Source organism: Panicum virgatum, chromosome 1N (assembly GCF_016808335.1).
Source record: "Panicum virgatum strain AP13 chromosome 1N, P.virgatum_v5, whole genome shotgun sequence".
Lineage (NCBI taxonomy): Eukaryota > Viridiplantae > Streptophyta > Magnoliopsida > Poales > Poaceae > Panicum > Panicum virgatum.
Window position 1 is genome coordinate 65,713,005 of NC_053145.1, and position 26,478 is coordinate 65,739,482.

Below are 26,478 nucleotides of genomic sequence, written 5' to 3' on the forward strand. Positions count from 1 at the left end.
GCACCACCCGGGCGGGGCACGGCCGGGCTGTCGAGGCAGAAAGGGTGGGCACGGCACACATCAAGGGTGATTGGTGATCAAATAAACTTTTTTTTTACAAGCAAGCACTCACTGAGCGCAGCACACGGGTGCCTGTAATTACTGTGACTGCTGTGCGTGTCCCGGACCGGCCAGGGCGGAGGTTTTTTGCTTGGGGCATCGGGCAGCAGAGGCAGCGGCCATGAATGCGCAGCGCAGGTGCTGCAGCGCCCTGTCGTGGCGCTGCTCCTGGAGCGGACGAACGACGACGTGCCGTGCCGTGCCGTGCCCATCCATCCGGAAACTCACGAGAGCAGCAAGAGAAGGAAGGTTCTCCGTGGCAACGCATGCCATGCGATGGATAAAAAGTTGTCCCTATGGAAATCTGGTGTTGGTGGAGAGGGTTGCCGGGGGAGGCCGAGGGTGATATCCGCCGGAGCGAGACATCACCGGCATCAGGGCAGGGGAGAGTGGCGACTGGATTGACTGCGGACGATCAATAGCCACCGCCGGCACGCAATGCAACGATCAATCAGTGCGTAGGGTGGACGGAGAACGTACAAAGGGAAGGTCGGTCCAGTCAGTTAGGCTTGCGGCTGGCGAGGGAGCGCACTGTGAGCGCACATGCGCGTAACGCCAAGTTGCCAGTGCCACTGCCCAGGCCCAGGCCCAGCCCATCCAAGTCTCTCGTCTCGGCTCGTGACCAAGCAGCAACCTCTGCAAGGCAAGCGCACAGCGCACTTGGTTCTGTGCCGGCACATGCGGAGGGAGCCCATGCCCATGCATGAGTCCATCCATCCATCCTCCCAGTGGATAATGAGTTAGGCCAATAAGATAATACTACTACTAAGCCTGCCTAGGATAATGAGTTAGAACAATGAGCAGATGGGATGGACGGGATCGAGGAAAAGAAAACATCCCCCCGCCCGTCCCCGAGCACGAGGCCGGCCGAGGCCCAAGGCCAGCGACCCAGCAGCAAGGCGGTTTTTTCTTTTTTATATTAAAAAAAAAATTAAAATTTCAAAAATATATGTCGGTTTTGGAAAATTTCAAAAATATACCCCGGTCGCCCTATGGGGGGCGACAGGGCTCAAATGTAATTTTTTTTCTTCAAATTTGCAACGAAGTCCCTGGAGAAAAAAAAGAGGGGGCCTGTCGCCCCCCCCAACGGGCGACAGGCCCCTGTCGCCCACCCCAGGGGCGACAGGCCAGTGGGCCCGCCAGGGGGGCCGGTCGCCCCTTCTGCGGGCGACAGGGGGGCCTGTCGCCCCCCCCCCCCCCCCACGGGCGACCGGGTCAGCCTCCCTATATAAGGCCCCCTCATTCCCTCCTCTCATTCCCTCCTCTCATTTGACCTCAAAAAATCCAAAAAAATCCAGAAAAAAGAGAGGGGTGAGAAGAAGGGAAGCGGCGAAGCTCTGCCGAATTCCGCACTTGTGATCTACCGGTAACTTTCGTATAAATTCGTTGATATTGTATAACAATTTAATTTAATTAGCAGATTAGCTGAATTAGATTTGGTGCTTTAGAACACTGGTTTAGTATTACAATTTGAGTACTATTACAGACTTTTTCAAATAAAATAATTATACATTAGAATAGAATTATGATAGTACCTTATTGATATTGTAGTATAAGACAATAGAATTATAACAGTACCTATATTTTCACGCATCGATTTGGTATACGATATGTGCATTGCTTAAATTATGGTTTGTTATTTGGCGCACCACACTATAGCGCCAATGTCTTCGTCAGGATCAACCTACATTCCGTGGAGCAAGTGTAAAGCCACCGTAACCAAAGGAATTAATGTGCCAATGTGCTTCTGCGGTTCGTTATGCAAGTTCATGCAATCTGAGGTTTTAGGAGATGACTACGGCATGAGGTTCTTTATGTGTGAGAACTACGAATATGATCCACCTAAGCGATATGGCAAAGACCCGGCCAAGGTAGCAGGATAACATACGCTATTTTTCTATATGACCTAACATTGAATTATGATTCTAACTTGTGTTGGACAAAGTCTCCTCCGCCTCTTTGTGATTTTATGCAGTGGTTCGACACCGTGCAGTCGCAGCAGGCAAAGGACATTGTGGAACAAAAAGCAAGATGGGTTGCAGAACGTTGGCGCCGAATGAAGCACGAGGAGCAGCAAGAGGAGAAGCGCAACAAAGAGCAAGAAGAGATCCGCAAGAGGATGGAGGAGGTGGATCGTAAGGCGGCAGCCGAACGTGAAGCTGACAGGGAGAGAAAGCGAGAGAGGGCACGCCGTGCGAAGGAAGCCGGGCCCGAAGCAATTAGGAAGGGCAAATATCCTAGGTGCACTCAGTAGAATAGTACCATGTAATCCCGGCATTTTACATTCCATAAGGCATGGTAGGTTTAGATGCAACAAGAAATTATCTTGTCGCGTGCACATGCCACTGCAATTAGTTGTTTATGTTTTAAGTTAAGAGCTTAACTCTGTGTGTTGTAGCCTTTACCATTAATTTGCAGTTGTAGTCGGGAGTCTATGAAATCTTTGAACTTTTCCTTAATATTTTCGGAGCTTTTCATGTCACTAGAATACTAAAAAACACACATTAATATAACGATAAGAATTAAGAACTAAGAAATACATCAGGGTCTGCTGCTAAAAAGCTCAGCACGGCGATCACAGGTTTCCCAAATGTCGCATTGTTTGCCTAGACATACGTGACAAAAGACGACAACCTAATAGCAGTGCTCTTCCAACATTTCAAAAAGATGTGACAACACGGCAACCACACCAGCTCACCTTCAAAGCATTCTCTCTGGCGAGGACGACGGACCTGTCATTCTACAGCGAAGGTCTGTGGCGTGTAGTGGGGAAGGCGGCATCTAGGCGCGATCGACCGAGCGGCAGTAATGCAGTGCTGTGAGTCTGCATGCACAGAGATGCATCGACTAGTGAAATTATGACGATTAGGCCGGTGCCCTGCAGTGTTCCGGGCGATGGGATATGTCGGGGCAGTGCAATAATCACGAGTGAGCGCTGTAGAGCGTGCAAGTGCTGAAGTCATGAGCAGTGAGACGTCGTGTCGTTGTTTAAAGTGGGAGGAGTGAGCGGTGTTGAGCTTACGAGGGTACAAATCAAGAGCAACGAGAGGTCGTGTCCGTGTTTAAAGTGGTACGAGTGAGCGCTGTGGAGCGTGCGAATACTATAGGCTTTTCATGTTCATTTACACTCCACACTCCGGTTATCAGACCTTTGTGCGCCTATAAATACTCACCAGTTTGTGAACTCCCAGCACCACTCAAACACCAAAGCTTATTGTATACCCAATGTCTGGAGGTGGGTCTAGCGGGAAGAATTACTATGGTTTTGGGAAAGGAAAAGGGGAAGAAAGGGAGACCCCATAATATGGGAGGGGCCTCTTGGACCTGATTCCTTTCCGGAACCAGTGTTTGAGTTTCCGCCACAGCACAAGAGTGAATTCACCAATGAAACTCCTCTTCGACAATACGATAACCGTAGAGAACCGTGGCCAAAATGCAGACATGGTGACGACTGCTTAGTGCAGATGTGCACCGACGGGATGGATGGCGGTCGTCGTTTCTTTAAATGTCTACACGCATGGGTAATACTTGGTTGTTTCATTTCTTTATCTTCAATGAGACACCTTATCTGGAATTTGTTTTGCAGTCTTCCGATGCTCCAGAAAACTGTGGTTTTACTAGGTGGGTAGATCCTGCACCAATTGATTCTGTTCAGGAGTTCATCGAGTACCTCCAGATAAAGATCTTTGATCTGGAATGTAAGGTGAACCATTATGAGGAAGTGAGCGAGGGTAACAAAGACGACGAAGTTGATGATACCAGCAATGCAGCCGGTTCACAGGATGAACCATGCACTATTCCTTACTGCAACTGCCCTTGTCACAAGAAGAAGGGCCATGCGCCTCCGGCACCACCGCTTGCTCCACCTGCAATGGGTGGATACTGCGGAGAAGACTCAACGCAGTTTGCTACGTGGGGGTACGGCTACTAGGACTACCCTAGTACTAGTGACATGCTGCATCATTGTGTTTATTCTGTTTTTTTAAATTACCTAAGGCATGTTAGGTTAGTCCGGAATCTGTTTACCGTAGTTTGCAATGGGTTCTGACATGCCACTGCATGTGTGTCGTGTGTTTCATTATCGTTGTATTATGATGTAAAATTTGGTGGTTCACATTATTACTTCTCGTCACCCCTCTCTTTTTTTTGAATTTTTAGTCTCAAATGACATAGGGAATGGCGGCGAATGGTGGCCAGGGTTTAAGCAATAACGAAAGCAGCAGCAATTAGTGGATTCATGTTGAGTTCCTCGTGTCAAAAAAAAAAACAGAAATGGTTAAGGATAAAATCAACCAAGAAATTATTACTTCGAACTTCTAAGCTCTATTGGTAGAAGTAACTAATAAGTACAAATAAATGATAATCGAAATCGTCTGAATTGCTTCGAGATCTCGTTTTTAGTTTCTAATCATTATAGGTTTGTGAAATCTGCATCTACCAGACATCCGCGCTGATAAAAAAGTTTATAGTTCGAAATCACATGAAAAGTAGTTTATCTAGTGTCATCCTTTAGAGGCCGCATCGCCCACCAAAATTGACAGGACCCTGTCGGCCCCCCCACGGGCGACAGGGGCCTTCGCCCCTGGGGTGGGCGACAGGGGCCTGTCGCCCGTTGGGGGGGCGACAGGCTCCCTCTTTTTTTTTCCAGGGACTTCGTTGCAAATTTGAAGAAAAAAAATTATATTTGAGCTCTGTCGCCCTCATAGGACGACCGGTGTATATTTTTGAAATTTTCCAAAACCGACATATATTTTTAAAATTTTAATTTTTTAAATATAAAAAAGAAAAAACCGCAGCAGCAAACGCCGCCGCCGCCGGCTTGAGTCCATCGGGGGCTTCACGTGAATGTGTGTGTGCCGCGGCCCATTAATGGGGCTGTACGTGACCTGCCACGCCCCCACCGCCGCCCTCCTATAACTCGCTAACCTCTTCCCCCTTCCTGCCGTGTGCTGCCGGTGCGTGCGCCATTGCGACCCGGCGTCTCACCCGTTGCTGCCTCCTCTCTCTCTCTCTCTCTCTCTCTCTCTCTCCCACATCTCCCTCTCCTCCTCGCTCACTAGCTGCCATTTGTTGCCGCCCTCTCTGCTCTACCACAGCACCTTGTCTGACGGGACGGGCGTGCTCGCCGGTTCCTGACGGTCCCGCCCCGGCCGGCTGCCGGAATCCGGCGCTGGCTGGCCGCGGCCGCGGGAGCTCCACTCGCCCTCGCCGCGGAATAGGCGCGCGGGGAATCCTAGATCCGCGCGCCTGGCTTGCCGCTGCATTGCAGGTCCGTGCTCCTGCTCCCTCTCCCTCCCTCTCCCTTTGGCGGTGGTGGGTTTTGCCATTTTTGGGTCGGGGGCGGTGGGGAGGTGACCGTTCGTTCGTCCGTTCCTTGGCTTTCGCTTTCGCCTTTTCAGCCGATGGGGAAGTGCTTTGCTCCTCCACTTTTTAATCCCATCTACTCTACGGATCGTGCCACCTCCATCCAGTGATTAATGCGCACTTACTTCTCCTAACCTTGTCGCCTAATCCCAGCCGGCCGCATCCATGGGGACCATCGCCATCTCCACCGCGCTCATTGCCATTGGCCGCCACCGTCACTCGCCACTGCCGCTGCCCCTTCTTCTCCACGCCGCGCGACGTAGAGGGGGATAACCCACGAACGACCGCGTCATTTCCTCGCGTCTCCGCCAACCCCCGATTCGGTGGTTGCCGGCTCCGTTCCGCCGACCAGGTAACATGCCGCCCGTCCCAATCACGCCATTTCTGCCGCTCGTCTCTCCCTCTCTCTTCTCTGTAATTTATTCGTTTCACCGATGGGTCTTGTTATCTTATTGCGTCCGTCAGTTCGGGCAACAAAGGCCGGTGCCTTTCTTCTGCGCCGCGCTCCTCCTGCCGTCGCAGCTTCCTTGGCGCGTTTGCGGGACAAGGGACCCTTTCGTCTGGATTTTCTCGGTTGGACTCGCACCGCAAGCCTCTGCGACACAAACCTCGATCTGGGTAGGAAATCGCCCCACCTTTCGCCGCGTGGTTGCGACATTCGCAAGCCTCTTCCCGCTGCATTTGCGTGCCAGTTCCTACTAATGCAAGTAGGAGATTGCCCGAGCTACCGCATCCAAGGTTTTTGTTTTCCTTCCTTGCAGCCGAGCGAACGAGAGAGGCACAAGGGAGAAAGAGCTTTTCTCCCCGCGCATTTTTTCTTCTTCTCTTCTTTTATCTCCGTTCGTCTCTTGCGGGCTGCTCCTGTGGCCTTTTCCGGGGCCGACGAAATGTGATGATGAGTTCTTGTGGCATCGATCTGTTCTCTGCGCTTTGTTCTCCTCGGGGGCGAGCTGGGGGATCGCGCTTCACGTGTTGATTCCTCGCTCCCCCCACTGCCGCCTCGTCGGATTTCGTGATGTGGAGGGAGCTTTTTGGACGCAGTTGTTTTTTGTTCCGTTCTTGAGCTCTTGTCCTGTCCGGTTCCTCTCTCTCCTCTCTCTTCAGGCCGTGTTTAGTTCGTGAGGCCTGTAAAGTCACAAAATTTTTTTTGCATCAGAATCTTCCCAATTTGAAGTAGTAAATGAAGTCTATTTACAAAATTTTTTGCATGGATGGACTGTAAATCTCGAGACGAATCTAATAATGCTAATCAATTCATGATTAATCAATAATTAGCAGTTGGTTACTGTAGTATCACTGTTGCAATCATGGATTAATTAGTCTCATTAGATTCGTCTTGCGATTTACAGTCCATCCATGCAAAAAGTTTTGTAAATAGACTTCATTTAGTACTTCAAATTAGCAAGATTCCTTCGCAAAATTTTGCGTTTACGGCTTTTTTGCGTTTACGGGGTGGAACTAAACAGTGCCTTAATCAAACTTTGAAACCTCTGCTTGTAAGTATGATGCTGATATGATTACGGCGTCTGATGTATTGTAGCTCTTTATGGCAGGAGGACGGTGTGAATGAAAGGGGTTCAGGATAGAAGGCACAAAACGAAGCAGGACCTCCAGGTTCTCGCCCCCTTCCCGGGATGCCTGGGGAGGATGATCAACATGTTCGACCTCAGCAATGGTGTGGTTGCGACCAAGATGCTCACGGAGAAGGCACATAGAGATGGTACATATTTCTCTTACCCTTTTCTTCTGTTCCCTGTGGGTTTCAAATCCATTAGAGTGGCTATTTTTTATGCTGGTTTGCCAAAACGTAAGGCAACCCTCCTCCTTTACCCGGGCTTTACCCGGGCTTGGGACCGGCTCTGATGCAGTGTAGCATACGTTTGCAGTTTCTCCTGCCGGGAGAGACCGGAGCAACACTTTCAAGATGGCAATTAACCCCCCAGCTCAGACTGAAGATAAACAAGTATGTCGGTAGTTTTCTTTCTTCATCGAGTGAAAGTAAAACTTGGAGTAACCTGAAGTTACACGATTTGTTTGTTCTCTAATTTACCCGCAGAGAGATAGTCAGGCAAGAAGGAGTTCACCTACTAAAAGATCAAACTCACCTACTAAAAGATCTGGTGGGACGCCGGTTAAGATGCTTATGGAACAGGACATGTGGAAAGAAGGGGTGCCTGATGAGGAGCCACTGAATGTTGTTGCACGATTAATGGGTCTACATGATGCTCCGGTTCAACAATCTAATTTCGTATTAGGAAGCCAATTGGATAAGGAATATCAGTCTGGCAGATTTGAGGAGAACTACCGGAATATCAAGACGAAGAAGGAAAGCAAATGCCATCAAAACCGAAAAGCAGGACCACGCCATCAGCATCCATGGAGTGGTTTTGGTGATCAACCTTCAAGAATCAATAGCAGCCAGAGCAGGCTCCAAGGGAATGAGCCTTGCTGTGAGAACAGAATGTCACTTGTTCGTGAAAAATTTGCTGAAGCTAAGCGTCTAGCCACAGATGAGAAGCTTCTTCATTCAAAGGAGTTCCAAGATGCACTGCAGTTTTTAAGCTCAAATAGAGACCTATTCTTGGAGTTCCTTGATGAGCCAAATCCACTGTTATCAAGCAACCGCTATGAGTTCCAACCTGCTGCACCACCTTCTGAAGTAAAGCAAATAACCATACTGAAGCCATCGGAACCAACAAAGAGAAGAGGCAGTGTTCTTGTGGGGAGACAACTATTTTCAGATGGAGATGAAATTGAACGTAACAGGTACAGACGTCATCAGAGCTTAGATGTTTCCCCAGCAAACTCAAATTTGTCTGAGCCAACGAAAATTGTAGTACTAAAGCCAGGGCTTGCAAATTCTCATGATGCCAGAATTGCAAGGTCTCCATTATCATCTGCAGAAGAAAGCGAAGATGAAAGTATGATGACAGTTGATGAAACAGTATCTTCAAGAAGGTTGGCAAAGGAGATCACTTGGCAGATGAAGATGCGGCTCAAAGACAAGCAAGACGAAGAAAGCATGCTATCATGTGAATATCCTGATTTTTATATCGGAGATGACTCTTTCAGTAAATCGGAAGTTGAGATTGCAAAAGAAATGTCTGGTGAAACAAGTGAGGATTTGGAGTTTGGCACTCCAACGTCTGGCCGTTCTTGGGATTTTCTGAGCAGGAGTGGAAGTCCTTACTCTGCATCATGCTCTAGTCAGACATCCCATAGAAGGGAACCGTCAGTAGTTAGGGAAGGGAAGAAGAAGATTTTAGAGAGATTGTCTATGGTATCATCAACAGTCAGTAGTGAGGAAGAAATGGAAGGTCGTAGAAGTATGGGCACACTAGGTGACATGCTCACGATTCAAAAAGTCAAGGTCAAGGAAGAAATAGAGGGTGAAACACTGGAGAGCCAAGCATCTGAGCTGGAAGCTGAAGAACCTTTCTCATGTTTGCCAAGGTCTCGATCTCTTCCAGTTTCTTTGTCAGGCGTCGAGTCAAATGGTGTAGCCTCTGGCACTCAGGTAGCTCAAAAGGAAAGAATCAGGAAGTCATCATCATTTAGGGAAAAAGTTTCTAGCCTGTTCTATAAAAATAAGAAATCAACTCGGGAGAAGGTAGATCCACCTGCCAACAACAGACTCCAGCATGGAGGTGCTGTGACTAATGGTGATGTGAGGGAAGGCTGGAACCATCTTGTGCTAGACAATTGTCAGAAACAAAATATTTGCCTTAAGACAGATGAGAAGAACACTATGCAAGGACTAGTGACTAGTTCTTGTCATACTAACGGTACAGCTAACATCCCTTCCAAGGTAATTTAAAATTTTGTGCAACTAATTGTTTCGCCTGGTGAAGTTCAAAATATGAATAGTTATCTTTACTTCCTCAGGATATTTCTTCTATGTCAAGTCTTAGCACCCCAGGAATCATTGGTGACCCTCAGGACCAACCAAGTCCTGTATCTGTACTAGACGGACCATTTATATCTGATACCAATAGGAGGCTACTATACTCATGTGAAAATTTCATCGCTTCATCCCCACGTAAGCCTGGAAACCCATTTCATCAAACTTTTACCAGATGAAACTTTTGTCATCTATATGCAATGACATTTCTACATGTATGTGCAGAAGCTTTGTCGAGGTCTCCCCTTATTGGATCATTTTCATGGTCCCTATCATGGGAGGATCCGCCGCTGGAAGTCATGTCGCCGAATTCTTTGAGACTCTCAAGGCTTTTCTCAAAGGCTGATGAAGATCTAGATTCGCTAACGTTTATCCAAAAGCTGGTCCACTCTTGTAGCATGGATAGAGAAGGCTGCATATTAGCTGAACCTTTGGACCCAAAATTGCTTGAGCAGTTTTCAGATTACCAAGAGGAGGGAGTTAAGTTGGGGAAAAGGCGGTCAAAACAGAGGCTTCTTTTTGACGCCGTAAATGAAGCACTCACTGAGCTTGCTTCGATGGCAGAACTGGCTGCATACCCTTGGGGTAGATCTTGCTCTTTGGAGCAAAGGGATTGCAAGAATGGTTCCAGTAGTTCAGCGGCTGAGGAAATTTGGCGAGTCATAAGAAACTGGTCGATACTTGAGAAGTATCCTCCGGGCGAAGCTATTGAAAGAAATATATTGCTGGAAATGATACTCAAGAGGGAGGTGGCAGAGGCTGCCAGCACTGACACGACTCGGTTAGAGATATTTGAGCTCAACACGACAGTTTGCACAATGGTTTTGGAGGACCTGGTTGAGGAGACATTATTAGATCTGACTAACAACTAGTGAGGTACCTCTGCCCTCTAACCAATAATTTTACCTCTGCTCCCTAGTGTTGGTGTTCAAGTGATACTTGCTGCTGTAACTATTTGTTCGTGTTACTTGCAGAAATGTGATGCCATGTGCCTTTGCCTTGTTTGCGTTTCTCTTTATCTCTTCTCTGATATTTGCCCTCTCTTGTAATTAGTAAATAGCTTTTCATTTTTTTGGTAATAAAATTACGCCCATGTTATGTCTATAACTGTTTCACATACAACAGAAAGACAAAAACAATGAATTGCATGGCTCCACTAGGTTGTTGATGTTGCCTGTAGTTGAGATTGTCTCACCCAAAGAATGGAGAAAAGGAGAGTAGACACAAGAGAAAATAGCAGTGCACTGTCTCCTTTGTGGGGGAGAGGGGGACCTATTTTCTTGGACCCATAATCAGTTGAATTGCATGATCTGATGCAAAAGACATGAAACCATGCACATGGCATCTTGGAGCCTGTCCTGTCCACACAACTCACAAGGCAGCAAGATGATCATGTTAGGATGCATGTCAACTGCCATTCGTTTATTTATTTGCTTGTTTTGAGGACCCCTTTTGCTTAGTTTAATCCAATCTTAGAGCCTATGGCACTAGCCTTAAACTTAGTACACGTTTAGCAGTAAGACAAATGTTGCCTGCCCATTGGCATGATTTGGTGGAGGAATCAGATAGACAAACTACCCTGTCATGGCCTCGAGATTAGCACATTTCTGGGGTCTTGCATAAACAAAAGCTACCATGAGATTCTGGTGATGCTGGATATCAATGTTACAAGTGGGGAAGAGCAGTTTTGAGGTGAATCTGAAAGCACGGCGTCAAACATGGAGCCGTGCCCTGGTGTCTCGTGCCATTCCACCAGTTAAACAATTTGACCCCCAGCATGTTACTTCTACTTGTTGCTGTAACTTTAAGAAAGGATATGTGCTGCTGCTGCCGTCTTGGATAAATTGGATTGGGTTTTGTGCCTGCGGGTCGGCTTGTCACTGCCATGTGGGGCCACAGTAGCTCCAAGTGGGCATGCCACGGGGGGGGGGCCACATGCCAGGCAGATATTGGCTGATAGATACCGGGGGCGGGTCTGCTACAGGTGACTGGGGACCTGGAGGAGGGCCAAGCTGCCAACACCCAACAACAGGCCATGGCCAAAGCCGGCCAGGTCTGCTGCCGGCTTAGCCCTGTTTATCTTTTCAGGTCCAGCATGCATGTGAATTTCTCTGGGGCATCAGCAGTGAAAGTTCGCCATCCTCCTGAGACACCCTGCTTTGGCTGGCCTGGCCCCAAGCAGTCGCCACTGCTTTCTCAGTTGCTCCCTACAGGAACAGCCCTCTTTGACCGTGTTTGGTTTTTTTTCGTGGAATTACTGTAGTATCACTGTAGCAAATCATCGATTAATTATCGTCATTAGATTCGTTTCGAAAAATTATACTCATTCCTGAAAAATTTTGCAAATAGACTTCATTTAGTACTCCATGCATGCGAGATTCTCTTCTCGGAAATCGTGCCGGTAAAAAACCAAACACGGCCTTTATTTGTTTTCTAGGGCGAGCTGTGACTGTTGTTGCATTGTCCTGTCTCTGCAGTAACAATTTATTAGTGGCAGTTGCATTGCACAGGAGCTGTAGTTGCAGGGTGGTAATTGGTAAAGAAATGCAGTGTTGTGCCTGTGGCTCTCTGCTTCAGGATGCAATCAGACTCGTGCCTTTTCCGCTTGCCAGTATCAACTTTTTCTGGTGCCTGTGTGTGAACGATAGCAGTTGATTGATGCAGAGTATTGCATACTGATTCCACACACCCACGGGGGAAAAAAAGAAATAATAATCAAGATAGGAGTTGTTGTGCTACCAAGAGCTGAGGTGGTGCGTGTGAAGCTATGAACAGTGGTGAGGTGGTGCTGGGAGATGCGTGATCATGCTATGCGTTTGCAGTTGTCTCTTGCCCATGCCATTCGCTGGGTTTGGCGAGCAAGCAGGGAATGCGTGAGTTGCGACGCGACGGGCGATGAGGATGAGGACAATAAATGCGGCTGCAGGAGCAGGTTGTGTTTGATATCGGCCATTCCTTATTTCAAAAGAAAAAATAGAAGAAAATAAAAAAAAAATCTGTCCTTTCCCTTCATCCGCTGGTGCCAAAATTGCTGCAATAGGTTTTGTGTGATGAATATTAATGATGGAAGCCTCATGCATGGCCCCCCTCGAGCTGCTTGTTGATGAGCAGGGTAGGTGTTTGCAGCTGCTGCGTGCTGGTTGGTTCTTTCTTTCTTTCTTCAAATTGCAGTGTATACAGTGTACAGTGATTTACAGGTGTGAAGAAACAGGGCATGCATCATGCATGGCAGGTTTATTTTTCAAAAAAAAATATATATCATGCATGGCAGGCCGTTGGAAGGCTGGTTCTCATTTATTGGGGCTGGTCTGGCCTGCCACAACGGTCACTGGCCAGGCTCTCAAAAGTGCGATTGCTTTTGCGATCTGGCAATGCATGCAGTCGGCAGTACGGGGCAGTGTAGTGCAACCCCCATGCATGTTGTTTAACTAGTGATTTCCCTAGCTGTTGGTAGTAACAGTGATTTCCCTATCGTTATTCCTGGCGATGATGCAATATGCAAGCTTCATCATCTCATCTGTGAGCAATTGAGCATCAGTATGTACACGTATGTATCTACACATGGCATGCATCATGCATAAGTGCATGTAGCTGCACGTATGAGCAGTAGTACTTTACAGCTAGCTAGCTATGTGCATCTCGTGAGCGCAGTCGATCGATGTCTACAACGGAAGGTAGTACAAGCAAAAGTACGCATGCAGCGGAGTTGGCTGCATGCCACGCCAAAGGTTAATAAGAGAGGGGCTAGCACCTGAAATGCATGTAGTCTCAACGACGTTTAAGGTCAATCTCAATGGAAGTGTTATAGGAGTGTCACGAGCATTAAATTTGTTGACTTGACAGAAGAGAGAAGGAAGAGTGTCATAGGATGTGAGAGGAGTGTCATCACCAGGACACTCGGTTGTTATCTAGTTCACAGTCTTGATAATTGTATGTGCGATAATACTCCCCACTGAGATTGGCATTATTAGCAGAGGGCAGCTTAATTAGCACGGCAGAAGCTAACATAAAGACACATCTAGATATATATATCATGTCTAGGTACATAGTAAAATCAATGAATCTAGAAAAGTCAAAACAACTAACATATCTTTATTTGCTGCTAAAGCACCTGCTTCTGGTCGATGCAGCATGTGCATGCTTTGCGTATCGCACCAAATAAAACATGTCACGTGTGAGATGAGTAAATGAACAGGTGTGCGTGCATGTAAACAATCATTCATGCATGCATGCGTTAGTTATATGTGGTACGGTAGCAGCAGCAGCACGTACCCACCGTCCCCCACCCTTGCGTTGCGCCCACTACTGTAGTAGTAGCAGAGCAGCACAGCCAGCTAGCTACTGCAAGGACTCCTAGATAGTCGCCCCCCACACACGCAGACACGGCGACACATGCCTACGTACGGAGCAACGACTTGGCTGTCCCGTCGTATCACAGTCACATATCTATCTCAAGTCCAATTCTAATAAGTAGTGTCAACGTATGTAAAAGCTAGACTAAGGCCCTGTTTGGTTGCGCGTTTGGTTGTGCGTTGTAAAATTTTTGAAAAGACATCTTTCTACATTTAAAATATTAAACATACACTAATTATAAAAATAATTACAGAACTCGTCTGTAAATCGCGAGACGAATCTAATGATCCTAATTAATACGTCATTAGAGGTTATTTACTGTAGCAATTTAGCATCTAATTACAGCCTAATTAGGTTCATTAGATTCGTCTCGCCATTTACAGGCAGCAGTTGCAATGCGTTTTTTATTTCATCTAGATTTAAGTCTCCATGCAGGTGCCGGAAATTTTTTTGGAATTTTGATTTTTGCATCTAAACACGGGCTAAGGCCGTGTTTCGTTTGGGGGTGTAAAAAATTTCGCGGAAACTTTTGGCACCTTTGACCGTTAATTTAGAGTATTAAATAAACTCTAATTACAAAACAACCTCAACAACTCCCCGTGTAAATCGCGAGACGAATCTAATGAGGCCTTTGACCGCATAATTAGAGGATAATTGCTGTAGCATCACTGTAGTACATCATGAATTAATTACTGTCATTAGACTCGTCCCGAAAAGTTACACCCATCTCTGAAAAGTTTTTGCAAATAGACTTCATTTAGTACTCCATGCGGACAAGATTCTCTTTTCGCGAAATAGTTACTGTTGTAACCAAACACGACCTAAATGTGTTAATTAGTTTGCCTCAGCTCGCAAGAGCTAGCAACAACAAGCTTCAACGACTTCGTTCAAACACTAGTACATACAAGATGAATAGAAAAAAAAATAGCTTGGATGCATATAGGTCTGCGAGATGCACTTTACCTCGTCAATTCGTCATCAGTTAAGGTAGTTCGGAGATATATTAATTGTTTGCATCTTAATTGGTGGTAGGTCTTGGCCTGCTCTTATTCAACAATGTCTACTAAGTACTACCTCAATGTGCAACTGTCCAATGAATCACGTATATTATTAGCCGCAATCTTAGAGCACCAAGCAATGCAAGCGGACAGATCGATATATATATATATATATATATATATATATATATATATATATATATATGTGTGTGTGTGTGTGTGTGTGTGTGTGTGTGTGTGTGTGTGTGTGTGTGTGTGTGTGTGTGTGTGTGTGTGGGGTCTCAATCTCAATAATGCAGATGCAGGCACACACACTTGCATTGGGCGCTACTACTGTAGGTACTCCATGCATCTACAGAGGCAGCCACATCAGATCACTACGTATGTACGCTATTATTACACAGCTAGCAGGACCACACCACTGCTCATACCAAACCTTATTCACGAGCCTGGCTATAGCTACTTTGCTTCTATACACAAGCAAGCAAGCAAGCTACTTGCATGCATCTCGATCGGTACACAGCAATGCATCATATATATGGAGTGGTAGGTAATAATATATAATACACCAATTGATCGAGCTCATAATTATATTCCAGGCTCTTAGTGCGCATGCTATCTGGTGTCTGCCAAAATGAGCACTGTTTTCTTTCATAATTTTTCGCAACACACATGCACGGCCCTGAACCCAAGACAGCATGGCAGAGTGGTGGTGGCATAAAGCAGATTGCTATAGGTTACGACGACCATTCAGAGAGATGGCGCAAGCCCCTGTGATTTATTATATTAATTAGTTAGGTGATACCGGCCGGCAACATGGCAGATTTTCCTAAGCAGCAGCCACATGAACTAATAAGATCTTTAAATACTCCAACTGCCTGTCTGTCAGATAGGATGGAATCCTTTCCGCCTATTTGGGCCATTTTTAACAATATATGCATGCACTCTAATAACAAATCAGCACTGGCAGAAACGATCGAATCAATACGAAGAAAGAAGCTGACAGGCCTCTCTGACAGGGAATCAGGGATATACTAGTATTATTGTCAAATTTCGGTTAAAATTAAAATTATGTCATGCAAATATGTATACAAAACTAGCTTGTGAGCTGATACTGGGTTTAATAATTTGTCATGCGGCCTATATATAATTGTCGGTACCTCAGCTCACGCAGGCGCGATGTGAGGTCCTGGATCTTGATTAATTGTCCTCGATCATCACCAAGATAGCCTAGCTAGTAGCTCAGTACAATGCCTACTTAAGCTATGGCTTTACGGATACATATAGCTACATACATGTGATGGGCGAAAATTAACCTACATGAACGAATTAATAGCAGGCTGACATGCATTCTGAACTGACTCGATCTGCTGTCTCGATCTGCATGAATAAGCCAAACATGCATGTACAATTTGCTAGCTGCTAAAGCAATGTTCCAAAGCTATAAATGGTATCAACAAATAAATGGATCGGATACACTCGCCGGCATAAAACTTCGTACGCCCCTGGACCAATAGTTATTAGCAGCAAAGTTCAGTTGTTAATATATATACAAAGTTGTAAAAAAAAGATTATTATATATATTTATGCCGACACACAACAGCAGGCTGAATAAATTCAGGTCCCATGCATAGGAGACTACTAGCTTGCTGTTGGATTTAAAGTACACCCAAGTGAGCAGACCAACCACCCCCTGGCTGAATCGGCGGGTACCTGCTGATGATTCACGGGCGGAGCCATCGCATCGCATGCAGCACCAGAGATTCATAATTAACTCGCTTGCGATTACTTGTGAACAGTGGTCTAAACCCCAATGGTCATGCGCAGGCACATGTGAGACAGCATCCCCCCGTACTCAACCGTTAACATGAATCAATTCAGACATGCTTACGACCAACAACCGATTCACTGATTAAGCAGACAACTAGGCCTCATACCAACCAAAAATCAGGGAGCTAGGCCACGAACCAAGCAGACCGCAAATGCATACCAACCATCGAAAGGAAAGGAACGGATAGGAAGAGAAGGCGTGGCTGTGCGGCCCATGTAGTGCTTGAGTTAGGCTGCTCACCTCCCTGCCGCTGCTGCTCTTTCCGCCACTCCAGTAGCCCCGTACGCCGCCGCGAGACGGATAGGAGAGAAGGCACGGGGGGTACCGGAGCCGCACTTGGACGCCAAGCCGGGGAGAGTGGAGGAGGCAGCGCCACCGCCGCCGTGGCCGCCCGAGTCTCGGAGACCAACGCCAAAAGGGAGACGACGAGGAAGGCGGCGTTTAGCATATTCGGCCCATGAGCTCAACCGGCCCAGTCAGGTCAGAAGAAGACGTGGCTGTCTGGCCCATGTAGTACTTGGGTTGGAATGGGCCGAGCGGGAGAGGGAATCACTGGCCCGACGGGTGGTATCCTTTCCACCAACCAACCCAAGTAGCCGCCCTCCTCTCTCCGCCACTCCAGTAGGCAGCGCCCCCCGCACGCCGCCGCCGCGAGACGTCGCCGGAGAAGAATCCGCCGCCGCCGCGAGACGTCGCAGGAAAGTACCCTTAGGTATGCAGTTCATCGCCTTTCTGACCCCTCAGTCTTAATCTTCGCCTCTTCCTTGCCCCGATCTCACGATCAACAAGGATCAGATCCATTTCAGATTCACTGTGTCTCTTAGCTAGGGTTGTCCTCGCGGTCCTGTTTCCCGGATCCCCATGCTTCGAGTGCCTCATATTATTTCAATTTGTTGCATCCTAGGATGGCGACCCTGAGGAACTTGAAGATCAAGACGTCGACGTGCAAGAGGATGGTCAAGGAGCTGCGCTCGTACGAGAAGGAGGTGGAGAAGGAGGCGGCAAAGACCGCCGACATGAAGGACAAGGGCGCCGATCCCTACGATCTCAAGCAGCAGGTGACAATGCTCAAAGTTTTCTTCCTTTTCTCGACCAAGTTATTAACCTCCATGCGACCCTGCACTACCGAGATTAACTTGGGATTATAAAATGTTGTACTCTTTGTTCACTAAGATCATAAAATGTTTCGATATTTTTTTTTTAAAAATAGTTGCAGTATCATTGTTCGCTGGTTTTTGAATGAGGCATCGAGTTTGCTTGCTTACAATTGTTATGCGATAATTGGTTCAGTTTAGACTTGGGAAAATAGGAAGGTTCATTACTGAGAATTTTTGTGTCTTTCTACTGAGAGGAGATATTTTGTTTGATTATAATGAAGTGTTTCTGAAAATTATATTTTGATCAAAGTATATGAGCATCTGTTCCCTTTGAGGCTGTAAGGATAGGAGGATTAATTTGACTGTTGACTGATGCGTTGCTCTTTTTTTTCTTTGTTCTTGGACGGGAGAAGATTCATTGAGATTAAATTTCATCCTAGTTTGTCTTTTGGTGGCCTAGAATTAAAATCTTGCACTAAACAGATTTTCCATTTCTAAACTGCATTGCATTTGTCAGGCCACATGAAGTGGCTGAAGTGTTTTTCCCCATTTCCATGTAATTGAGGTTGTGAAAGGCCATGTTGAAATTGTCTGATGGTCTAAAGAAATCACTGAATCTCAAACTTCACCTCTGCAGGAGAATGTTTTAGCCGAGTCAAGGATGATGGTCCCAGACTGCCACAAGCGCCTTGAAACTGCACTGGCAGACTTGAAAGCAACGCTGGTACTCTAAAAAATATCCATATCTGGATCCAGAAATTGTGCAGCTTTGTCCATCTATTGCTACAATTGTTTCATTGCAGGCTGAACTGAAGGAGTCAAATGAACAAGGCGCTGAGATCGGAGAAGCCGAGAGTACAATTGCAGAGGTCGAAGCTGTGGTCAAGCCAACAGAAGAATGAATTCTGAACTCCCAAGTCTCAATTGCTGAACTACTAGCAAGCATCCTTATTGATCTCGTTGAGACCTTGTGAGCTCGTTAGTAAGATGTGTTTGATGTAAACTCATGTACCAGTATCTTGACTTGGAAATTCTAAGACTGCGCACGGAATTGTGTTTGCTCATATGCTTATACGTGGGATGGCCCAGGAGAGCACCTTCTTTTGACCGAACAGCAAGGGTGAGGCCCTGCTCAGATTTTTATATTTATACAAAAAAATAAAATGAAATGGAAAGACTATGTACAAGTGCATGGTCCTGGACCAAAGAAAAACTCTAATACACGTACTATGAGAAATTGCTCGGCCAATTTTCTGGAGGCACCTGCACTGATGGTGTTACCCTTGAACAAGTAGGGCAATGCCTTTGAACGATCTCTTCCTCTATAGACAAGAAAAGAGTTCCAGGATGAAAGATGATACTGTTACGGTGGCACCAAATGGTCCAGCTTGCCAGGATGATGGATGATGACACCCTCTCTGAAGATGGTGGAACCAAATCTGCAAATAGCACAATGTTTCCTCCATATACGCTGGCAAATAACACGATAGTGGTCATCTAACACGCGCTTGGCAAAGAAAAGCAGTCATCTACAACGGGTCTTCTTCAGGATGTTCCTTGTGTTCACCTCAACAAGGTCTCTACATCCATTTGAAGAGTAAATCTTGTGTGCAAGAAAAAAAAAAGCGAAACAGTACAGCAGCAGAGACAGAATTGCCGGCTAAACTTTGGTTAATTTGCATAGATATAAATTATATACATCGTACTGCTGTACAATTTTCTATCATTATGTGTGTGTTGTTTGGGTAGGTAGGTATAACTAATTATACTTTGCTGTTAGAAAGAAAAAGAACCAAAACTTCACAAAAATGCATCTCTGATCAACCGTGCAAATACTCTTGATGACAACCGGCTCAAGACATCCGGTAGGATCTTCGATGAGATGCCCGGCAACACAGGAAGAAGTTCTTGGACTACAGACACCATGTTTACATCCTGCCAACAACGAAATGATATCAGAAACCTTCAACATCCTTTCTTTGTTGATACACAAAAATAAAAGGCAGCTTAGGACCCATACCCCGTTCATGGTTGTAGTTGCAGTCCCAGATGTTAGGAATTTCACAACCTTCTCGACATTGTTCAAGATGACTCTGTCTTCCTCTGTGATTGTTGGAAGCAATGCTCTGGCCCTAACAGGAACCATGCTAAAAACAGGGGTTGCATTCCCTACCCCGAAAGATGCAGCAATCTGTATTAATTGCTCCCTTGAAACTGCATCAATGGCTTTGACAATCTGCAAGGAACAGAATAAGGTTTTATATGTTAGAAGTTCTTCTAAGCACATCTATCCATATCTAGTAAATTAATGTGCCAAGTACAAGTCCTGGTTCTTGCTGTGTAACTTTCAACACGAGAGCTCACCTCATCAAGAATGAACTCCCGAAAGAAGTTCCCCCTCTCAGAGAGTAGAAAAGCAAGAGCTGCACGGGTTTTAACTGGCTGCTCAGGCTGGGCTATGGCCATTGGAAATACAGGAACCAAACTGGTGCTAGGTTGAGCTCCTATATCAGCCAGCTCGGCCATGTTTCCCTTCAAGTTCTCCCCACCACCGCTCTTTGCTGCACGAATAAAATTCTCGAAGGCTTGCATAACATCAATGAACCTTTCTGCATCGAAAACACCAGTTTTGCCATATATTGTGTAACGCAAGGCACTCCTTAGCCGAGGTGATTCATCTGTTAGTAGCCTCTAATATCATCAAATAAAAACCACATATTAGTAATATAGAACCTTAAAATCAAACTCCCATTAGAACATCTATGTGCATCTTTTTTGAGTTTCTTTGATAGAAAATGAGGAAAATTTTAGTTGTGATTGCAATAGTGTCCACGCATAGACTATAGAGTAGAAAAATATGAGGAGGATGTGCAGGTTGAATGCTGACCTGTGCAATATATGGGTATGCTTCATCCACAATGGCAAATTCAGGATCTCCCACCAAAGCTATACCTTCAAGTACCCCAATTGCTCTAATAATCAAAGCAAAGTACGGAGGTATCCTGAATGGATAATCAAAAGTTATCTGTGCAAGATCCGCTGCCAATTCTTGAAAGTTAATATTCTTAGCACCGCCTCCTTCAAGTGCCTGATCAAAAACCTTGGCCAGTACAGGCAAGATTGGATCCAAGTTAACTCCCTCAGGGATGAAACCAAGCTTCACAAAGTCCTTCACAATTGCATCATAATCACGATGAATAAGGTGAGCAATTGCTTCGATCATTCCATACTTCTGATCATCTGTCAGTTTTGTTACAAGCCCTAGAAAGAAAAAGGATACAATTTTTATTGGATGTTCATGAGCACAGGCTGGTAGAGAAGCTAATGACACAACTAATTATTTTTAAATTTCAGTCAGCAGAGTTCTTGCTAAAAAGCAATACAAACGACCTATTAAATGATACTGAAAAGGAGGATTGCACTTGTCATGGTTTAATCTAGTGTGCGCGGCGGTAGTTAGTAATGCATAGTTACAGAAAACTGCCAGAATGCACGCGATTGTACGAATAGTAAAGCATAGCCATCTGCACCACAGATTAGGTATGGAGCATTTGTTACAATTTTATTGAAGTAATATAATGTAGCTTTTAGTTTTTTTAGTAGCAAAATAACATAGTTGAACGTGAGAGTCATCTATGGATTTCCAAGCAAGTTGACTAACCAAAATCAAGAATGGCCAGCTTTCCATCAGGTGTTCTAATCATATTGCCTGGATGTGGATCAGCGTGGAAGAATCCGGTATCAAGCAACTGCAAATAACAAAAAATATAACATGAAAAGTGACTCAAGCAAAGAACGCAATTGAAAAACTATCCTGGGAATAGTATGGATAAGATGTACATAAAATGATTGACAAACTAACCTGTTTCAGATAGCATATGACACCAACACTGACCAATGATCCAACATCATCCTCTGTACTTTGTGACAGCTTCTCTCCCTCTATCCATTGTGTGGTAAGAACTTTTCTAGATGTGTATTTATGGTATGTCTTTGGTACAACAACCTGGAAGAATGTTGATAAATTGTAAATCCATAAGTGAACAGATTGACAGAGAAATTAACATGTACATGCTGTATTCAGTAACATTATAAAGTCATAAACCATATTGATAGTTTGTTACACCACACGCTCCTACAAGGCAAATACAAAGCAATTACCTGTGGCAGATCTTCTTTCATCATTTCAGCAAAGTAGGTGCCATTTTCCCCTTCATTTACATAATCAAGTTCTTCAAAAAATCGAGCAGCCCACTCATCTACCAGGCCAACAACATCAATGGAGACCTGACAGTATTCAGCAGTGTTTCAGTTAAAATTAACAAAGGTAATATCGCCATCTATTCTTCTCAAGTAGATGAAAATCTATACCTGTGGAAATCTCCTGAGTACCAAACCCAAGTTTCTAATGATGAATAAATCGATGGTGACAGTCTCAAGTACAAATGGTCTCTGCACTTTGACAGCTACCAGTTCTCCAGTTTCTTTCAAGCGGCCTTTATATACCTGTCCCAGAGATGCTGCAATACAATGCATAAGACAAGTTTAGTCCAGGAACAGCGATTAGTGCAGCACACAGAGAATACATAGTCCTTTAGTATAATTACCTGCAGCAATTGGGGAGGGGGATAACTCAGAGTAGATTGCTTGCCAAGGCTGACCAAGCTCTTCTTCCAGAAGAGCCATTGCTATATCATCTGGGAATGAAGGAACCTTGACATAGAAGTAGAAAGCCCAATTCAGTTAAAAAATTAGAAAGCCCAATCAGCAAATAGGTATGCGTTACATGTCATAGCAAGGGAAACGTAATGAACTTAAAGATAGCAATATTTACTTTACCTTATCACATAATTTTTGCAACTCAGTCATTGCTGCAGGGGACAGAATATCCGGCCGTATACTTAGCGCTTGCCCAAGCTTGATGTAAGCAGGACCCAGAGATGTTACAATTTCCCTCAGTTCGATAGCGCGAGCTACTTCATTCTACAGATGAATGTTTGACAGCAATGGAAGAATATATTGTGGTTAGCGAATGCATTTCGTAGTTCTAGAGAAGGCAACGCAGGTGCAGGAATATGGTACCAACCTCCTTGAGTTTCTTGTTAATAAGATCGGATATGAGAGAAGAGATGAAACCACCAGCAACAGACAGTAATTGCACCACACGAGTGGCGACAGCCCTTGGACGCTTTCCCCAGTATGCTGATATGATTTCAGGACTATAAACAAGAGGCAGCCCCTCATTGTTATCCGCAGATTCTACCTTGAACCGAGGAAGAAAAACAACAGAATCAATAACAACCTACTATATATTAATGTTCGGCAGGAAGCGATTGTGCTTTTATCGGGGAAAAACATTTGTTCTGCTGGAAACGTTTGTGTCATCAGCGATCAGCGTGTGTGAGAGGTTAACGGAAGTGGATCAAGGGGGTTGCAGTTTGGACCTCGACGAGGCGAAGGCGGACATTGTCATCAGCGAACTGCTCGTCGCGGAGGTTCTGGCCGCGGAGGCCACGCATGAGCGTGGAGAGCTGCTCGTCCTGCTCCATCTGCTTGCGCACGCGCTGGATCTCCTTGGACACTCCTCCGAACCTCTGCGCCATCCACAGGCAAGCAAACCATATCAGCAAGGTCACAGCGACAGTTGGGGGGGGGGGGGGGGGAGCAACGCTGGAGTGGCCTGAACTTACGGTGTTGGAGAGATCATTACGGCTCCTGGGCCTGGGGCGAGAGGAGGAGGAGGTGGACGGCTTCGGCTCTGTGGCGACGGCGCGGACGCGGGGGAGCTGCTGTCCTCGGCGGCGGCGGCGACCGGGGAGCGCCGGGAGGTGCGCGACGCGGCCAAAGCCGCCGCAGTGCAGGAGATGCGGCGCCGCCGCCGCGGCCTCCATGCTCAGCTGCGCTAATGAAGGGCCCCGAGGGCTTGGCCGCAGCTGGAACCCGCCGCCGCGTCTCTGGTGGGTTGTGAAGCGAAGCCGGGCAGCCGGCGTAGGACGCGTGCAGAGGGAAATTAAGGCGGGGAAGAAGGTAACTGTACCGAGCGAACAAGTGCGAAGTGGTGGTTGGGGAAGAAGTGTTGGGGCCGGTCGGTCAATGGGTGGTGGGAGCGGAGGCAGGCAGGCGGCACCCACCCAGCGCCGGGGAGTGGGGCGGCTGGCTCGCGCGCGGCCACGAGTGCGAGGCGCCTGTGCTTGACTGCTTGTGGTTGGTGCTCGCGCTCCCGCCGCATGAGGCCCGCGTGCGCGGGAGCGCATGGGCGGCGCCGAGGCGGACACCGCGGCCGACGACGACGACCCCATCGTGTGCAGAGTGGGCGGGCCTCACGCTTGCGATGGTGCGATGTGTCCGCGCCCCATTCGAACGTTCAGCCAACCACAAAGCTACCAAGCTGCCTGCTGATCGATAGCATTCGCCCAGTGAACGGGTGACCGGCAATTCAACGACAGATGAAGATAGCTGCAGGATCAAACAGGGTCACTCGTCTGAACTGTTCTTTTTTTTTCTTATTGATATGTGTGGTGGGAATTGTTTCAGATGAAAACAGTTCAACTCTGCCAAAGTTTGATTTCCCATAACTACAAGGATACAGTGTGAAGCAATTTTTTGCACCTCTTCACACGACTTGAAACAATAAAATCTTGCTGTATATCTTTAATTATTACGTGAGCAGGGGAAAGGAAGCCATTTTTTACAACGAAAATCGATACTGATACATTGTAATTTACAAGCATGGGAGACACGGAGACCACAGCTTCTCTCAACTAGGCTGAACAGACAGAGTTGAATGCATACCACAGCAACTCCAAACCTCTAACATAATCCCTTGTGCTGAATAATACTTCTCTTGCTTCATAGTGTTTTTGCACTGGATGTCCCATTCTTTTCTATTGCTCGCTGCCTTGCACGCTCCATCTTCCGTTTACGCCATTCTTCAAGAGCTGAAGATGTTGATAAAACATCACGTTAGATAACTTCACAGGAAGAGCGACAGGGAGAAAAATCTGCCAGCTGCTGTAGCAAAGGACTAACACCACTTACAAATCACCATTCAAGAGCAACAAGTTACAAACTGCATTCTGTTGCATACACTGGAAACAAAAGCTTATTTTCCACATATGCTGACTTCAGAGCTGACAACGCTATCATTTCTTTTTTTTTCTGCTCTATCCGTGTGCTGACATACATGTTCAAGTTAGTTGACTCTACCTACATCTGGTGTTCTGTTCCTGGGAGGATATTCTTAAACCATAGAACAAAACTACGGGCAATCGATTACAGCTGCCACGGTATGCAACATTGAGTTGTAAATACATCTAGATATATTTCAGCAAGATGTTCGAGTAAAATATATTTCGACAAGAAAAGAATCATCTTTTTCTGCCAATCCAGTTGAAACAAAACAACTGGTTAAATTGTTTTCACAAGTGAGGAAGTAGTAGTAGAATCTGTCAGCCTTGATAATGTATTCATTTAAAAACTGTGGGCCACAAATTGACAGTAGTATGGCATCATTACAAAGATTATGATGCTTTAGCCATGTATGAAAGCAAATGGTGACAGATTATCTATGATTTGTTCTGATAAATGTACCATGTTTATCAAATCCTCACACATACTGCAGAAAATAAATAAATTGATCCAATTATGCTTTCCCCAAAATCTGCAGGAAGTAAAGGACTGAGCAGTGGGTGGAAGAAAACCTTTTTGGCTGCTGCCATCGTTCCCTGCCCTTAAATCTTTCAGCCTATTTGATAAATCAACAGCAGCAGTCTGCTTAGGATCTTGTGTTGCCATGCCGTGGTCACCATAAGCTTCTTGCTCAATTTCCTTCACCTATGTAACAATCAATGAGAATTGTCAAAAATAAAATTTTCTATGCAGCAACTGGTGTGCATCCCCATTTCTTTCTCAAATCACTATAAGCAAAGCGCGTGGAAACATACTCTTCTAATCAAATCCACTGGTTCCATAGCACGACGCAACTCTTCTGATTCCCATATATACCGAAGCTGAGCTGCATAATAGTAGTATCCAGTACTTAGGATGAATTCAGTTATCAAAGAATGGAAGTGAAGTGCACCACCTCAATCCAAGAAGGACCCTGGTAAAATTGCAACATTTATATACTGATACAGACCACACAGGCAGACACAGCAGCGAAATGGCTACAAGGACTAACAGTTGAGCAGAGAATGCTAAACACAGGGTAACAGATAACCTTAACAGCGTCCTTTCTTGACAAAGCATGATCTTAGGTTCATGTGGATTCTCTAGATTTAGTTCGCTAACCAGAAAAGGACGCTTGTGCTGGGCTGTATAATCAGAAGTTCGCACCCCACGTTTACTAAAATGGGAGCAAACCGAACACATCTCTCCATCGAAATAACCATAGTAAAACAAAAACTTAGGGCGAGTACGAGCAAGAGATTACGGTAGCATACCAGAATCGAACTGGTCGCCGCCTGGGATGCCCGCCCAGGACGAGTAGTTGTTGTGAAGGAGGAGGGCAGAAACGAGAAGGTTAAAGGCGCACACGGCGATGGTGGCGTTCTTGTACGAGATCCTCGACGCCGCCATCCCCGCTCTCCAATTAGACTGGGCGTCCATCCCCTCGACGGCGCCGCCGTAGAGCTCGCCGGAGAAGACGATGAAGCCGACGAGCAAATCAGCCAGGGTGAGCCGGATCTGCCCAGCTGCAACCTGCAGCGTGCAGCCTGACCAGCAGCCCAGTCCATATCATCTGAACCGTCCACCTCCTCTCATCCAACGGACCAGATTAACGTCCGAAGCTCGCATGGAAATGGGCCTGGCCCAGTAATGGGCTGGCATTGATTT

At 46.1% G+C, this 26,478-nt stretch overlaps 4 protein-coding genes and 1 long non-coding RNA gene across 12 annotated transcripts; 2 read left to right on the top strand and 3 right to left on the bottom strand.

The window, feature by feature from the left end:
- The first annotated feature begins 5,074 nt into the window (after positions 1-5,074).
- On the top strand, positions 5,075-10,468 carry LOC120657606. 8 transcript variants are annotated; one of them, XM_039935970.1, is made up of 8 exons: positions 5,075-5,368; positions 5,617-5,815; positions 5,929-6,081; positions 7,017-7,183; positions 7,337-7,426; positions 7,520-9,271; positions 9,349-9,502; positions 9,590-10,468. In XM_039935970.1, the coding sequence occupies exons 4-8, from the start codon at positions 7,136-7,138 to the stop codon at positions 10,234-10,236; spliced, it is 2,691 nt and encodes an 896-aa protein (XP_039791904.1). In that variant the 5' UTR covers positions 5,075-5,368; positions 5,617-5,815; positions 5,929-6,081; positions 7,017-7,135; the 3' UTR covers positions 10,237-10,468. The 8 variants fall into 8 exon arrangements, with proteins under 8 accessions (XP_039791904.1, XP_039791903.1, XP_039791905.1 ...); XM_039935967.1 differs by having other exon boundaries at positions 5,076-5,368; positions 7,350-7,426; XM_039935969.1 differs by lacking the exon at positions 5,929-6,081.
- A 5,277-nt stretch (positions 10,469-15,745) lies between these two features.
- LOC120657612 lies at positions 15,746-16,921 on the bottom strand. The gene is made up of 2 exons (XR_005668245.1): positions 16,787-16,921; positions 15,746-16,220 (listed from the first exon to the last, which is right to left on the bottom strand). It is a non-coding gene; the product is annotated as an uncharacterized LOC120657612 (long non-coding RNA).
- On the top strand, positions 16,904-18,715 carry LOC120657611 (tubulin-folding cofactor A-like). Its single transcript, XM_039935977.1, has 4 exons — positions 16,904-17,258; positions 17,451-17,604; positions 18,281-18,367; positions 18,447-18,715. The coding sequence occupies exons 2-4, from the start codon at positions 17,452-17,454 to the stop codon at positions 18,543-18,545; spliced, it is 339 nt and encodes a 112-aa protein (XP_039791911.1). The 5' UTR covers positions 16,904-17,258; position 17,451; the 3' UTR covers positions 18,546-18,715.
- Positions 18,716-19,296: 581 nt separating this feature from the next.
- Positions 19,297-23,712, bottom strand: LOC120657607 (uncharacterized protein sll0005-like). Its single transcript, XM_039935974.1, has 13 exons — positions 23,334-23,712; positions 23,088-23,237; positions 22,730-22,906; positions 22,483-22,626; positions 22,251-22,356; positions 22,015-22,163; positions 21,805-21,930; positions 21,506-21,649; positions 21,305-21,392; positions 20,531-20,904; positions 20,008-20,334; positions 19,664-19,879; positions 19,297-19,578 (listed from the first exon to the last, which is right to left on the bottom strand). The coding sequence occupies exons 1-13, from the start codon at positions 23,532-23,534 to the stop codon at positions 19,444-19,446; spliced, it is 2,337 nt and encodes a 778-aa protein (XP_039791908.1). The 5' UTR covers positions 23,535-23,712; the 3' UTR covers positions 19,297-19,443.
- Positions 23,713-24,227: 515 nt separating this feature from the next.
- On the bottom strand, positions 24,228-26,361 carry LOC120657610. Its single transcript, XM_039935976.1, has 4 exons — positions 26,085-26,361; positions 25,587-25,657; positions 25,344-25,476; positions 24,228-24,581 (listed from the first exon to the last, which is right to left on the bottom strand). Exons 1-4 carry the CDS (start codon positions 26,248-26,250, stop codon positions 24,493-24,495), a joined length of 459 nt encoding a protein of 152 aa, XP_039791910.1. The 5' UTR covers positions 26,251-26,361; the 3' UTR covers positions 24,228-24,492.
- Between the last annotated feature and the right edge of the window lie 117 nt (positions 26,362-26,478).